This window comes from Hyperolius riggenbachi, chromosome 2 (assembly GCF_040937935.1).
Source record: "Hyperolius riggenbachi isolate aHypRig1 chromosome 2, aHypRig1.pri, whole genome shotgun sequence".
Classification (NCBI taxonomy): domain Eukaryota; kingdom Metazoa; phylum Chordata; class Amphibia; order Anura; family Hyperoliidae; genus Hyperolius; species Hyperolius riggenbachi.
Window position 1 is genome coordinate 438810528 of NC_090647.1, and position 14723 is coordinate 438825250.

Consider the following 14723-nt stretch of genomic DNA (forward strand, 5'->3'; position numbering starts at 1 on the left):
GGACCGGCTGCCTACCCCCTCCCCCCCTTAAGGACCGGGCATTTTACATGTGGGGGGGGGACTTGTGGGGGGTCAGGCACCTGGATCCCTGCTAGGGCTTGCTGGGCTGTGCATGTCCCCTGCCTCTGGATGTTCCCCCTTTCGCCAGCAGCCTTTACTCACCTCCCAGGCTGCAGTGATGAGTAGCTGTAGACACCTCCGATCTCGCTGGCTTCGCGGCTCATAACGCTAAGTGCCGGGTCCCGGCTTGATGATGTCACTGACCCGGCACTTGGCGTCAATACAGCAGGGATGCTGGCCAGAGCGGAGGAGAGTGCCGATCGTCAGGGGAACGGCAGGAAGGTGAGTGGATACTTTTCTTCCCCCCCCCCCCTGTCATATGACCGCTTAATCTCCCCTCTCCGGTGCGCACAATCCCGTCCGGACGGTTAGTTAGCGCGGACGTTGAATCAACGTCCAGTCAGAGCGGCAGCACCACCTGCTGAATGTAGATTCAAACTACGTCGGCCCCCAAAAGGTTAAAGGACAACTGCATTGAGAAGAATATGGAGGCTGCCATACTTATTTCCTTTTAAATAATATCCGTTGCCTTGCTATCTGCCGATTACATTTGGCTGCAGTAGTGTCTGAATAATACCATAAACAAGTGTGCAGCTAATCTTGCCAGATTTGACAATGTCCGAAACAACTGATTGGCATAAGCTTGTTTAAGGTCTATGGCTAAAAGAGGAGGATCAGCAAGGCAGCCAGGCAACTAGTATTGCTTAAAAGGAAATTAATATGGCAGCCTCCATATGCCTTTCACTACTACTGAATAGGTGCTGGCTTACTGAACAGGCAGAGCCGAGATATGAACCCAGGTCTCCTGTGTCAGAGGCAGAGCCCGTAACCATTACACTATCCAGCCACTACTTCTTTAGTATTGCTTGCACTGGTTTTAATAAATCTGCCAAAATTTGCAATGAAATAAAATAAGAAACCGCTACCCTAAGCAAGATTTCTTGTTCAGATTTAATATGGGGTTTCTGATTAGAAATGCATATTTGTGAGGGCTAGTTCACACACGGCGCTCAGAGCGCCGCTAGCCCGCGATCGCGTTCCGCTCACGATTGTGATTTTAACAAGTCTCTCGATTTTTGCGCTTGTGATTCCCGTTCAATAGAAGCACACACAGCACAATTGCCCCCAAAATGCTGCATGCAGCACGTTTGCGATTAATTGAAATCACAACTGCTGCAGTGTGAGTGTATCCATTGGGATACATTGTAGCAGAAGAATCGCCCCAATGGGAACCAGCCCTGACAGTTTTTTTGTATTTACATACCTCAAAATGGTGACGCTTTCTACATCTTGAAGCAATACACTTATCTCAGTATGCTCCCAGTCTTTCTATGCCATAGATGATTTTTGCTCATTTTTTCACACATTCTTATATCTGTGCAGTAATGTCAGCCTGGTATCTGAAGTATCTGTAAAGGTGCCCATACATCTAGCGATTTTGCGATCGCACAAGAATCTGCTACTGTGTACGTATCATTTGATTGACTCGATTCGATCATGAAGATACTTCATCATTCAGATCAATTAGTGAAGGTGAATCTCATAGGATATCGCCTGTAGTGTGTGGGTCACTAGTTGATCGACTTTCAATCAACCACACTGAAATGGATTCCCCAATAAAGTCGATCGCTTTGTCTATTGAATCAGAATTGCCAGATGTATGGCTACCTTAAGTTGCAGAGAAGGGATTTATTATCAGTTAATTGCTTACAGCAAGAAATGTACATACTGAATCATGCATGCAGAATTTTACAGCTATGTGGATAAGTTGGATTTTTGTTACCTTGAACAATAGTTTGTGATTACCAGGGTTTACTATTCAATGCAAGTAGGCATCCTCTAATCCATAATTTAAAAAAAAAACAAGGCACTAAAATAATCTGGGCGCTAGGGAAAGATTGTAGTCGAATGTCGGTGAAATGACAAATGGTCTTTTATTGGGCAGTGGCTGATTCTTGCAGTAAAATATCGGTCATTTTTACCAATATTTTACTATGACCTAACCTAGTCCTATTCTCCTCCACCAAAGCAGACCCCCTCACCCCCCGCCCCCTTGCCACACTCTGATATTGATCCCTAAGCCGAACCCTCATCTCACATGAGCCCTCTTCTACTAATGCCTAACCCTAACTGCCCCCCCTTCCTCTGACGCAATTTCTGCCAATATTCAACACGAAGGCTGGTTTCACAGTGGGACGTTAAAGTCCCACGTTACAGCAGCCAGTAACGCAGCCTAACTCACAGCACTATAAAATCAATGTGCTGTTCACAGTGCACACGTTGCGTTAGGGTATAACGCTGCACGTTAAATGAAAGTGCAGCATGCTGTACGTTATACCCCTATAGAGCTGCGTTAGATTGTTTGCACATGCTCAGTAACTAGCCACATGGCAAATATTCACTGCACTGTGGTGACTCGTGGTGGGACTCATAATGTTGTCCGGATCATGAACGACTTGTTTATTTGATCCGGGTCTTTTTTGTGAGTCGAATCATCCGGATCATCACAATGAAAGATTTGGTTCACAGTGGATGTCTGTCTGGAAGAAACAGGAACATACAGAATGCACAGTGCAGGGAAAGTCCTGTCCTGCTAGTCATTTCACCCCCAGTCTGCTTCCCTAGTAAAATGATTCAAATGATCCAATTCGAATGATCCGAATCCTTAAAAAGATCCGGACTTCCCATCACTATCCTGGAGCGGCTGCTTTGAGAGCTGCATAACGCAGCTCAATCTGACGTCCAACTTCAACACCACCACGCGTTGCGTTAGGGGCACGTTATGCGACCTTAACGTCCCCTAAAACGCAGTGTCTTGGTGTGAAAGTAGCCTAAACCTAACCCTATTCTCACTCAAGCCCTCTTCTGCCAAAGCCTTATGCTAGATACACACAATGCAATTTTCTGACAGATTTACTGTCTGATCGATTATTTCCAACATGTCCGATCTGATTTTCGATTGATTTTCCGTTCACTTCTATAAAAAAAAAAGTTCGAAATATTGATCCAAAATGAGATCGGACATGTTGGAAATAATCAATCTGACAGTAAATCTGTCAGAAAATTGCATCGGTTGTACCCATCATAACACTAACCTACCCCCCCCCCCCCCCCCCCCCATATCAGCCTTTTACTGTAAAATACTTCCCTCTGACTGCCATCTGCACTGCCTATTAAATTATTTATCAGGTGACAGCTAATAGTTGAAAGCAAAGGAAGCTATGCTCATCCTGTTGGGGGCCCAGGATGTAAAGGAGGTGCTGAGGGGAGTGGTCAATTTACATACAGACAATCATTAACCCTTTGCACTGAAACTCTCAACAAGCTGGAACTCTAGTAATGATAAAAACAACTTGAATGCAAGTTATGTTCATTTGTAATAATGGAGGATTATATTTGCTTCCAACATGGTTTGCATGCAAAAGCATTCTGTATTAAACCCTTTCACCAGTGTTGAGGATCCCTCCAAGACAAAGGTTCCTACTCTACCCACCCCAGTCAGCAAGCAAGCAAGCAAGCAAGCAAGCAAACATTTCATGCTGTGAAACCTGAGATTCACACTGAGGCACTATCAGATTTTGCCATTCTAGGGAATTTACAGAGTGGACACATTTTACTGACTGCCCGTTGGGCGCCCAGATTACCTGCTTCGTCCTCAGAAGATCACTGAAAAGGAGGCCAGTGATGTCAGAGTTGGATAATATCAGCCCCTCCTGTAATTCTCAGTTCAGCTCTGCGGGGTTCAAGTTTTCATTTTCTTTTAAGGTTTAGGTTTATGGACTAGGTTTTGGAATTCATGGAAATGTAATGCAGTAGTAGATCAGTGTGTAGCAAGCACTCACGGTGGGAAGTAGATGTGCTGTGACTTGTAGTGCCTCTGCACACTCCGGCATCTCAACGTCTTCTCCACAATCAAGTCAGCACCATCAAGATTATTTAAGCTCTTTTATTGATAAAAAGGTAGCATAACATGCATAACAGCGACAGCAGCGCTGTTTCGGTCAGAGACCTTTCTCAAGCTGTATCAGGCAGTGTTGAATAATCTTGATGGTGCTGACTTGATTGTGGAGTGGAAATGTAATGCAAGCTGTTTGTCAATTTTGATTCGACCCAGTCCCAATCTCCAAAGTGCATTTGCACAAATTCTAAACTGTATACAAGTTCTATTACATTTGCATAAATTATTAGCATCTCATTGATCTCTATTTTTCAAGGGCGTTAAACTTTGTTACTTGTAAAGAGCAATTATGTGCATCCAACCAATCAAATTGTTGCAATCTGTCTACATTGCACTAAAATCTGTTTGGTTAATATGGGTTCTAAAAATGGACCCACAGACAGTATACATTTAAGGTGCTCATAAAGGTATACACTTATATTTGAAATCCCTTCAATAGTGTCTCTTAAATACGTGTCGAACTAATGGGACCGGATATGATGTCTTTTGACGTGTAAATACATTTTTTTCGCAGACTTGATTTCTGATATATTCAAGCATTCAAAAGAAGGCCAAGAGAATTTCATGGACTATGAGATGATTGAAGTTCCTGAATCCTATGATGGGCCACGACTGTCATTTCCATTAACCGTGTCAGATACTAACAACATACTTCATGCCTTTAAGCAAGACAAGGCACTTATATGCAATTACAATACTCAAAAATCTGTTAATGTAACTTCTTCTTTTTGTTAAAAAACAAAACAAAAACAATTGTTTGACTATGAGACAGGTCACGGTGGCAAGCAGTCACTTTTTATGTTTATCTGCATACCTGAGAGGTATGCGAGTTCCAGTGCAGGGCTGGCAGTATGGTGCTCAGTAATGTAAGCCTGTCATTCCAGAGCTTATAGGGCTTGATTCACTAAAGGTGCCCATACACTTAACCGCTTTCTCACCAATAGACAGCAGATTCGATCACTGTGATCAAATCTGCTGTGAAATTGATGTGCAAACGCTGACCGAACTACCGATTCCCATCTGATATCGATCGTTCTCGTCGATCTGTCCGCGTGGAAGATTTCGCTCAATCGCCGGCGGCTCGGGAGTGCGTCGATAGCGGCGTTCGAATGTCCGATGACCGACGCTAGGGGCAATGCATTACCTGTTCCGCCGGCGCATGTCCCCGTTCTCCCTGCTGTCTCTTCTCCGTGCTGGGCTCCGGCTGGCTTCACTTCTTCCTGTCCCGACAGGAAGTTTAAACAGTAGAGCGCCCTCTACTGTTTACACTTCCCCCAACAGGAAGCAAAGTGAAGCTGGAGCCCAGAGCGGAGAAGGGACATCGGAGACCGAGGGGACTCGCGCCAGCTGGATCAGGTAATGTATGCAGGGGGAGCGCCAGCTCCACATTGTGAATCGGTTTCATAGTGAAATCAATTCAAAATCTGTTTGCGTGTAAGCAGCCAATAGATCCCTCTTTGATCAGATTCGATCACAGAGGGATCTATCTGCTGGTCAATCTGGTGGCAATCGACCAGTGTATGGCAGCCTTAAGAAAAATAGCATGCCTTATCAGAGTTAACATGCCTTATCAGAGTAGCATAGCTCTAAGAACTTATGCCTGCTAATTGGCAATGACGAGAGCTCCACTTGTCCTGCCCTGACAGGAAACTTGACAGGCAGCCTATTGGACCAATCAGAATCAGAATCAGAATCCTTTATTTCGCCAAGCATGACGGACATGCCCGGAATTGTTTTTGGCACAGTACAATACAATGGCTCAGAAAGAGTGCATAGGAGGAAGAGGTACAGAGAAAGAGTGCATAGGAGGCACAGCAGATATCAGATTCACACAAACATTGTAAAAAACACATCACAATCACAATCCTAGTGTCTCCCTACGGTGTCGATAGTCAGTTAGGTCTTGTGGGCTGGTCGGCGGCTGTTTGGCCGTAGCGCCGCCGGCCTCGCCGCTCGTTGAAGCTCGCTTTGATGGTAGAACGTGGAGGGAGTTTAGTTGGTTGACTGCCGAGGGGAAGAACTAGTTCCTATGTCTCGTGGTTTTAGTGGAGATGGCTCGTAGCCTTTGTCCCAAGGGCAGAATGCTGAAGTAGCGGTGGCCAGGGTGTGAGGAGTCATTTGCAATCCTCAATGCCCTGGTTTTTAGTCTTTTGCTGTGTAGTAGGGCAAGTGAGGGGAGGGGGCACCCAATGATCCTCTCCGCTGACTTGATGACCCTCTGTAGTCTGTCCCTATCATTGACGGTGGCGCCAGCATACCACACCAGGATGGAAGAGCAGAGAATCGACTCAATGGTGGCGGAGTAAAAGTTGGTTAGAATTTCTTGAGTCATGCCGAACTTTCTCAGCTGGCGGAGGAAGAAGTCTCTGCTGTGCTTTACGTTGGGTGGCAGTGATGTTGGGCTTTCAGCTGAGGCCACTGGAGATGGTAGTACCTAGAAGCCATGCGCAGGGCACTCTGGTTACCTCCTTGCCGCCAATGTAAATGGGGGTGGGGTGGGAGCCGCCTTCCTGAAGTCGATGATTACCTCCACGGAATTTGCGGTGTTGCGCACCAGCCTGTTCTCCTTGCTCCAATTGCAAATTCTCTCCACCTGCTGACGGTACTCCTGGACGTCATCCTTGGTGACAAGGCCAACGATGGTGGTATCATCAGCAAACTTGATAACCTTGACAGAGTCTGCCTCGGACCTGCAGTTGTTCGTATAGAGGGAGAACAGCAGTGGTGACAGTACGCAGCCTTGGGGAGCTCCTGTGTTCGTGGTCGCAGCTTGAGAGTGGATATCGCCCAGTCTGACGACTTGGGACCTGTTGGTAAGAAAGTCTGTAATCCAGAGTTGTAGACTTGGGTGGACTCCAAGTGCAGCTAGGCCTCGTTGGAGAATGCGTGGACAGATGGTGTTGAAGGCCGAGCTGAAGTCCAGAAGTAGTATTCTAGCGTAAGCGTCAGGTCTATCAAGGTGGTCATTGATGAGCTCTAGGCAGATATTGATCGCGTCATCAGTGGACCTGTTTGCTCTGTATGCAAACTGGAAGGGGTCTAGGAGTGGCGAGGTGGAGAGCTTGAGGTGGGCCAGGACTGCGCGCTCCATGGTTTTTATGATGACGGATGTCAGGGCCACGGGCCTAAAGTTATTCAGTTTGGTGACCCCTTGTTTCTTAGGCACAGGTATGATGGTAGACTTCTTGAAGCACGCCGGGACCTTGCCTTCCCCTAAGGACTTGGCGAAGATAACGTAAAGGATGGGAGCCAGGTGCCTGCAGCAGGTTTTCAGGCAAGCTGGAGATACACCGTCTGGGCCGGGGGCCTTCCTGGCATTTAGGGTTGATAGGAGGCGCAGGACCTCTGCTTCACTCACCACCATGGGAGAGGGCAGTCTTGCGGTGTTGCCAGCAGTGCATGGGGGAGGGGTAGCCGGTACCTGGTTCTCCTCCGTCTCTTCCTGATTCTCAAACCTGCGGTAGAAACTGCTGAGTTCTTCTGCTAGTGTCGGGCTGAGTGTTGCATGCTGGGGTTGGGGCTTGTAGTTTGTGGCGGCCTTCAACCCCTTCCATACCGCCCGTGAGTCGTTTGAGCGCAGGTTAAGTCTAATTTTCTCCGCATACTCTTTTTTTTTTTTTTTTTTGGCCGCTCCCAACTTCCGCTTGAGGTCATTTCTTGCCTTTCTATAGTCCTCCTGGTTGCCGGACTTGTGTGCAGCCTCACAATCAGTGTGGGGATAATGTCCCTTAAAGGATACCACAGCCCAAAGGCTGTGGTAAAATCAAAGTTGCAATGTGGAGGGAAAGAAAGATACATACTTACCGCTTCCCTCGTTCCCTGCCGATGGGTCCCGCTCATCTGTTACAGCTCCCGGTACCGACCCGACTCTCCTGACCCTTCACCCGGACATACTGTGCTGCGCATGCGCAGTATGTCACGATACTCTTCGCTTCTGCCGTCGCATCGTGACGGCAGAAGTACGGACACTCCCCCGCCTCCTCCTCTCCCAGCGTGTGCGCTCCAATCTAAAGCTAGCGTGACATGCTAGCAGGAGTTCGCACTGGGACAATCGATGTGGAGAGAGCGGAGGGGGAATAAGTTAAAAAAAACCACACTGCCGGCTGGAGGGAGGGAGGGAGCGAGTGAGTGGGCGGGTGAGTGGGCGGGCAGGCAGCGAGTGGGCGGCGAGCAGGCAGCGGCAGTACAGCCCAAGCATTCTGTACATAGATGCAATGACATCTATGGTACAGCAAGAAAATTATCCCCACATTTATCTCTGCATATGTGCATGTATATACATGTATGCAGAGATAAATGTGGGGATAATTTTCTTGCTGTACCATAGATGTCATTGCATCTATGTACAGAATGCTTGGGCTGTACTGCCGCTGCCTGCTCGCCGCCCACTCGCTGCCTGCCCGCCCACTCGCCCGCCCACTCACTCGCTCCCTCCAGCCGGCAGTGTGGTTTTTTTTAACTTATTCCCCCCTCCGCTCTCTCCACATCGATTGTCCCAGTGCGAACTCCAGCTAGCATGTCACGCTAGCTTTAGATTGGAGCGCACACGCTGGGAGAGGAGGAGGCGGGGGAGTGTCCGTACTTCTGCCGTCACGATGCGACGGCAGAAGCGAAAAGTATAGTGACATACTGCGCATGCGCAGCACAGTATGTCCGGGTGAAGGGTCAGGAGAGTCGGGTCGGTACCGGGAGCTGTAACAGATGAGCGGGACCCATCGGCAGGGAACGAGGGAAGCGGTAAATATGTATCTTTCTTTCCCTCCACATTGCAACTTTGATTTTACCACAGCCTTTGGGCTGTGGTATCCTTTAAAGTGATTGGATCCACAGGGGATCTGGGCAGGACGAGTGGAGCTCTCATCATTGCCAATTAGCAGGCATAAGTTTCTAGTGCTTGCTATGCTACTCTGATAAGGCGTGTTAACTCCGATAAGGCATGCTATTTGTCTTAGTGAATCAACCCCATAGTGTTTACGATTTGGATTTGGTTAGGTTTAGAGAGGTTTAGTGATAGTAAGTATGGTAATAATTAGTTTCAGTGTAACTGTCAGCGTGACATTTGGGCCAACTGGCAGCATGACAAGTGTAAGGCTAAGTTTCCACGGTGACAGTATGCTTCTGCAAGACACATCACTATTACAATTCCGTCACTAGCTGTGATGGGAGATCACATCCAAATCCCTTTAGCCGGATGGCTATGGGATTCGGATGTGTGACGCAATTTTATGCTGCGTGGCATCCGTTTATTCCTCATTTGCGAGTTTGGACCCAGCCTATTGACTTGATTGGTTGAAAAATCGCAACCAAATTTGCATGCCCGGAATTGGACAGGAATCACAGCAGTGGAAACCTGACATTAGGATTACACCAAGTGTGATGGTGTTTGTGTAAGGAACAGGGTTACTGTGAACATTAGTGTCTGTTTTGGGTTTTTGGGGTATATATAAAAAAGTTTGGTAAAGTGACCATGCGCAGGGAGGATATTAAGATGATTGCACCCTTTGAGTTGCTAAGGTAACTGCATTTCACTACCTGCAGAAAGTAACTTTAGCGTACGTTTGTGCATGTGCCTTATTGTGAGGGTTTATGCCAGGGTTCCAGTTTGTTTAGGAATATCACTACTAAGGTTGTTCTGAAAAGCCTATAGCTTCATGTAAAGAACCACCAGCTCCAATTAGGAATGGTCAGTGAGATGCAAATACAGGTAGTCCCCAGTTAACGAACAAGATGGGGGACTGTAGGTTTGTTCTTAACCTGAATCTGTCCATAAGTCAAAACACTTTACCATCTATGTTCCCTGTACCTCCTCTATGCCCCCCTGTGCCTCCAGTGTTCCCTCTGTGCCTTCAGTGTCCCCCTTTGTTTCCCCAGTGTGTCCCCTCTGTGCCCCCAGTGTACTGCAGAAAAATGTCATTGTTTTGTTTTTTTACAAAATTGCAGTCTTTTTTTTTTTTTTTTTTTTTTTTTTTTTTTATATATATTAAAAACTAAAAATAGCAACCGCAATCAAGTACCACCAAAAGAAACCTCTATTTGTGAGAAGAAAAGGAAATGAAATTAATTTGGATGCAATAAAACGTAATAGTTGTGAAGTGCCAAATTGTACAAAAATGGCCTGGTCACTAGGGGAGTATAAACCTCTGGGGCTCAAGTGGTTGAAACTAATTTTCTGAAAAACAAACAAAAAGAAAACAAAACAAGGTCTTTAAAAAAAAAAAAGTTGCCACAGAATCAAATTTCACATTTTCAGGCTGTCCATATTAGCAAGTCATTCTTAAGTCGAGTGTTAGTAAGTCGAAGACTACCTATTCTCACTTTATGCAGGTTTATGCAATATCTGTGTGCAAATGTATGCAGTTCAAAAATGGACCAGCATTTGGCTGAATTGAGGAATGGATCTGCAGTGCAAATCACTGGCCGAGGCATCAAGGGCCGCTGTACACATGCTGGAATCTTGGCTGAGCTGGCCGTCATCGGCCACCTTTGACAAGTTTCATCTAGCATGTGTACGCAGCTTTAAAGTGCATCTGAAGTGGTATTAAGTATTAAACATAAATGTATCCTCAAGCAGTGGCGTAGCTTAGGAGCTGTGGGCCCCAATGCAAGTTTTACATTGGGGCCCCCCAAGCACTCTATACATAACAATTGATACGGCGCACCAAAACCTGCCAATGGCAACTGCAGTGTCAGACGTGCAAGAAGGGGATGGGGAACAGTTTAATGATTACCATTATTCAAAGTATCTATAGAAGTGATTATGAGCACAGGACCAATAGAGATCTTATACTGAAGTTCAGGGAGGGGCCCCGTAATGTGGTCGCAACCACTGCACCCCCTATTGCTACGCCCCTGTCCTCAGGTAGCTAGAGTAACAGGCTTCTTGAGAGAGAATCGGAGGGTAGGCAAGTGTGAGAACGCGGAAAAGCCGCCGCGTGTACTCAGAACAAGGCGGCTCATTCCGCATCCTACGCAGCGGTCTGCAGGCGTAGGCCTACATCCAGTAGTACGGCCAAACGCGGAGAAACCGCCGCATGCCTTGATAGCGGTGCGGCGGATTCCGTGTCCAGCGTGGAGAGTGCTTTGCAACAATGTCTGGTGTGGCTGGGACTGATAGTCCACACAGGTTCAGAAGGGCGCGCGCGCGCTGAGGCAGAGCTTTTATGACAGCCAGAAGGGAGTCAGCTGACCAAGCCGGTCAGCTGACCATTCCACCACTTCCCATTGGTCCAGCACTTAGGGGAGGCGCTGGAGAGTCTTGCTATATATACTGGGTGCTGGTCATTCTCTGGTTGTCTGCCGTTGCGATCACTACGTGGTAGCACTCAGACCTGTTTGTCAGAATCTGTGTTATTCTTTAAACTAGTTCCAGGGTGTTGATGATTACGGAGCTCACACCCAAGACTAGGAATACTGTGTATTATCTGTGTTATTCTCTAGACTAGTTCCAGGGTGTTGATGATCAAGGAGTTCACACCTATAGAATAGACATTGTTGATTATTTGTTATGACCTTCTGCTTTCCTGACCTCTCTTCTGATTTCTGATTTGGTACTTCGCTATATCTGTTACTCCGTTGCCAAACCTTGCTTGCCTTAGGATTCCGAGTCTGTCTCCTTCCTCTATACCTAATCTGTCTGTCTGTTGCTGACCTGGCTTGTCCGACCTCGAGAACTATCTCCTCTGTTTAGAGATAGTTCACAGATCTGTCAGTGACACTCCACCATTAGTGTCACTCACACTCTGGTCCTTCCCATTCTCAGCCTGACTCCTCCCCTTGGGGAGCCTCAGGCTTTTGGAAGGAGCCTGTTCTTTGGGCAGTATCTCTACTGCCTTGCACCCTCTATACGGGTGCTCTCCTCAAAGTATTACTGTTGCACCAAACACTCATATTACTCAGGTGTCCAGAGGTTAGAGATATATCTGATTATCGGTGATACTGCAGATCATCAATAATCAGGTATATATCTGTATTCTCGGTGATACTGCAGATCACCGATAATCAGATCCTCTGTGTTACACCGATCGTTACAGCAAGGAGCTATATGATGCAGGGATAAAAAGAGCAGTGTAGGATTCCAGGGGCAACTACAGTCCTGTGCATGCAGGTTTAGATATATTAAATACAGGGCGACCTAGATTTTTTTTTTTAAGCATTTCTTGCTACAGATGGATGCATGTGATTTGTAATTGGATGACTGTTAGCACTGTTTAGCAACCCTTGCTATGCTGTGATATGACACAGGTGAGGGCAGTACATTTTTTGCCATCTAATATCAATATATTAAAAAAAAAAATTTTAGCCAGGTGAGATGGATCAATTATGTTTTTCTGTGTTCAGGACCTGGAGATCCTTTGTATATCAGGCTAGGCCAAGTGTATTTCTCTAGCATGTACTGTTGTTCTTTCACATGCTAACATTTCATTTATTTAATGTTGTAGCAACTCCATGCTCGGTATGTCATCCAGCTGTTCCATGAAACCAAAAAATTAATGCGACAAATGCCAAACGTTGTTCATCTGACAACATCATTTTCTAAGCAGATAACTATTTGTGGTGAGTATGAATTGCACTGAACTCATAGAAAGTGATCACACAAGATTAGGTGGCCTCAGCTTAAATATTCATTGCCTTCATCAGGTCATATTCTGGCCTGTCACAGAGAGGTATCTCTACTCATAGATGATCATTTGAAGTCTAGAGGATAATTGGACTTGTGTAGCGTTACATGTTTCTGTGCAGATTTCAGTATATTAGTATAGTGTGGTGGAGTAAGCAGACATCCGTCATTCTATAGAATAGAATAGATTGCTAAAATGATCAGTGTGCTCAATCTGTCATCAATAGAATTTCCTCCACAAGCTGGCATAGTACCTCTGTGGGTCACAAATTTGGTGTTTGCCAGACAATGGGCTCAATTCTGGTAGCGTTTAGTAAATAATTACCTCATGGAATTGGGTTTATCTCATGAGGGAAATCAACTTTTGAGTTCTGTTTTACCTCCATGTAATTTCATGAGGTAATTCAAGTGGTAATTTTCTACTAAAAATGTGTGGTATTTAGTAGTAAAATACGTCACACTTGAATTCTGAAGTGAAACAAGGTGCGTGTTTGCATGTCTTTTAACTCACATAATTAGACCTACCTCTACCACATGATAAATGTAGTGCTGTGACAGAATTGTGATATTTGTCACATAACAGGGAGCCTTTTCAGCTTGTTCTGTGCTCCGACACCCCGCCCCCCCCCTCCCGACCGTTCACAATACCGGGGGAAGTGGCTTCATGACGTCATCAAGCCGCGTCCCCGGTACGGTAAACAGTAGCCCGGAGCAGAGCAGTGGAGTAGGAGGGTGCGCGATCAACGCTGGAAAGCCATGACGGTGAGTAGTCTTGCATATGCCCATCCCACAGCACATAAGGCAGGGGTCCCCAACCTTTTCCACCCCGGGGACCACTTTCTGACCAAATTTTTCTCCGGGAACCTGGGGGGGGGGGGGGGGGGTTGGGTGTTTTGCACGACCTAGTGGACAGTGTCGTGCGCAGCGGGTTACGGGGGGAGGGGGGCTGGGGTGCGGCTGCATAGCTAGCATAGTTGCCCCAGTATAGGGAGTTTAGTTGCCCCAGTATAGCTAGTATAGTGTCCCAGTATATAGCTAGTATAGTGGCCAGTATATAGCTAGTATAGTGGCCAGTATATAGCTAGTATAGTGGCCAGTATATAGCTAGTATAGTGGCCAGTATATAGTTAGTATAGTGGCCAGTATATAGCTAGCATAGTGCCCCATTAGATAGCTAGCATAGTGCCCCATTAGATAGCTAGCATAGTGCCCCAGTAGATAGCTAGCATAGTGACCCAGTAGATGGCTAGCATAGTGCCCCAGTAGATGGCTAGCATGGTGCCCCAGTAGATGGCTAGCATGGTGCCCCAGTAGATGGCTAGCATGGTGCCCCAGTAGATGGCTAGCATGGTGCCCCAGTAGATGGCTAGCATGGTGCCCCAGTAGATGGCTAGCAGGGCCGGATTTCTGGGAAGGCCTCCAAGGTCAAGGCCTAGGGCGATAAAAATCAGCAGGGCGCTGGACTTTGAGAGATAAGAGGTCACTTGTCAAAGTAAATCATCTCCCTGCTTTGCTCTGGTCTGCCTGAATTCCGGAGATCCCTGCATTTCTCTCACTTGTGTAGAGTATGTTTGAGGACAGTCAGTATGTGTTAGCACTGGATGATTATGTTGTATGTATGATGGTGGGGACATACAAGCTGCTGTGAGAAGTGCCAGTCTGGGTTTAGTAGCAGAACTCTTGAGTTCTGTAAGTTTTTTTTCATGCACAAATTCAGAATCACAAACCGAATCTTCTCCCTCTGCGCTGTCAGATTTATTACTGATCTGGACAGCTCTTAAAGACCTGTGACCTGTTGAATTTATGGTTTGTTTGTTTTTTCCTAGGGAATGACCACAGCATTCTCTTTGCTACAGCTTAACTCTTTCCTGACTCATTTTAGAAGAGCATTGTACTTTGCTAGCTAGCTATCAGTGAAACAGGATGGCAATTATATTACATTTATTTATATTTGCAAAACAAACTATACATCTCCTTCTGATGCTGAATGTATATATAGTTGTGTGCTTTAACATCTTGTTAGTATAAAGTCTACAAACATATACAAAGTCTGAAGAAGCCAAAGGCTCACTTTTTTTATTTACAGTT

General features: G+C 46.2%; 1 protein-coding gene across 1 annotated transcript in view; it reads left to right on the top strand.

The window, feature by feature from the left end:
• LOC137545217 (serine/threonine-protein phosphatase with EF-hands 1-like) overlaps positions 1-14723 on the top strand; it is a 134643-nt gene that overhangs the window by 78183 nt on the left and 41737 nt on the right. The window contains exons 9-11 of the mRNA XM_068266341.1: positions 1444-1477; positions 4577-4693; positions 12457-12571. Coding sequence (XP_068122442.1) covers positions 1444-1477; positions 4577-4693; positions 12457-12571 — 266 coding nt within the window. The remainder of the gene's footprint in view (positions 1-1443; positions 1478-4576; positions 4694-12456; positions 12572-14723) is intronic.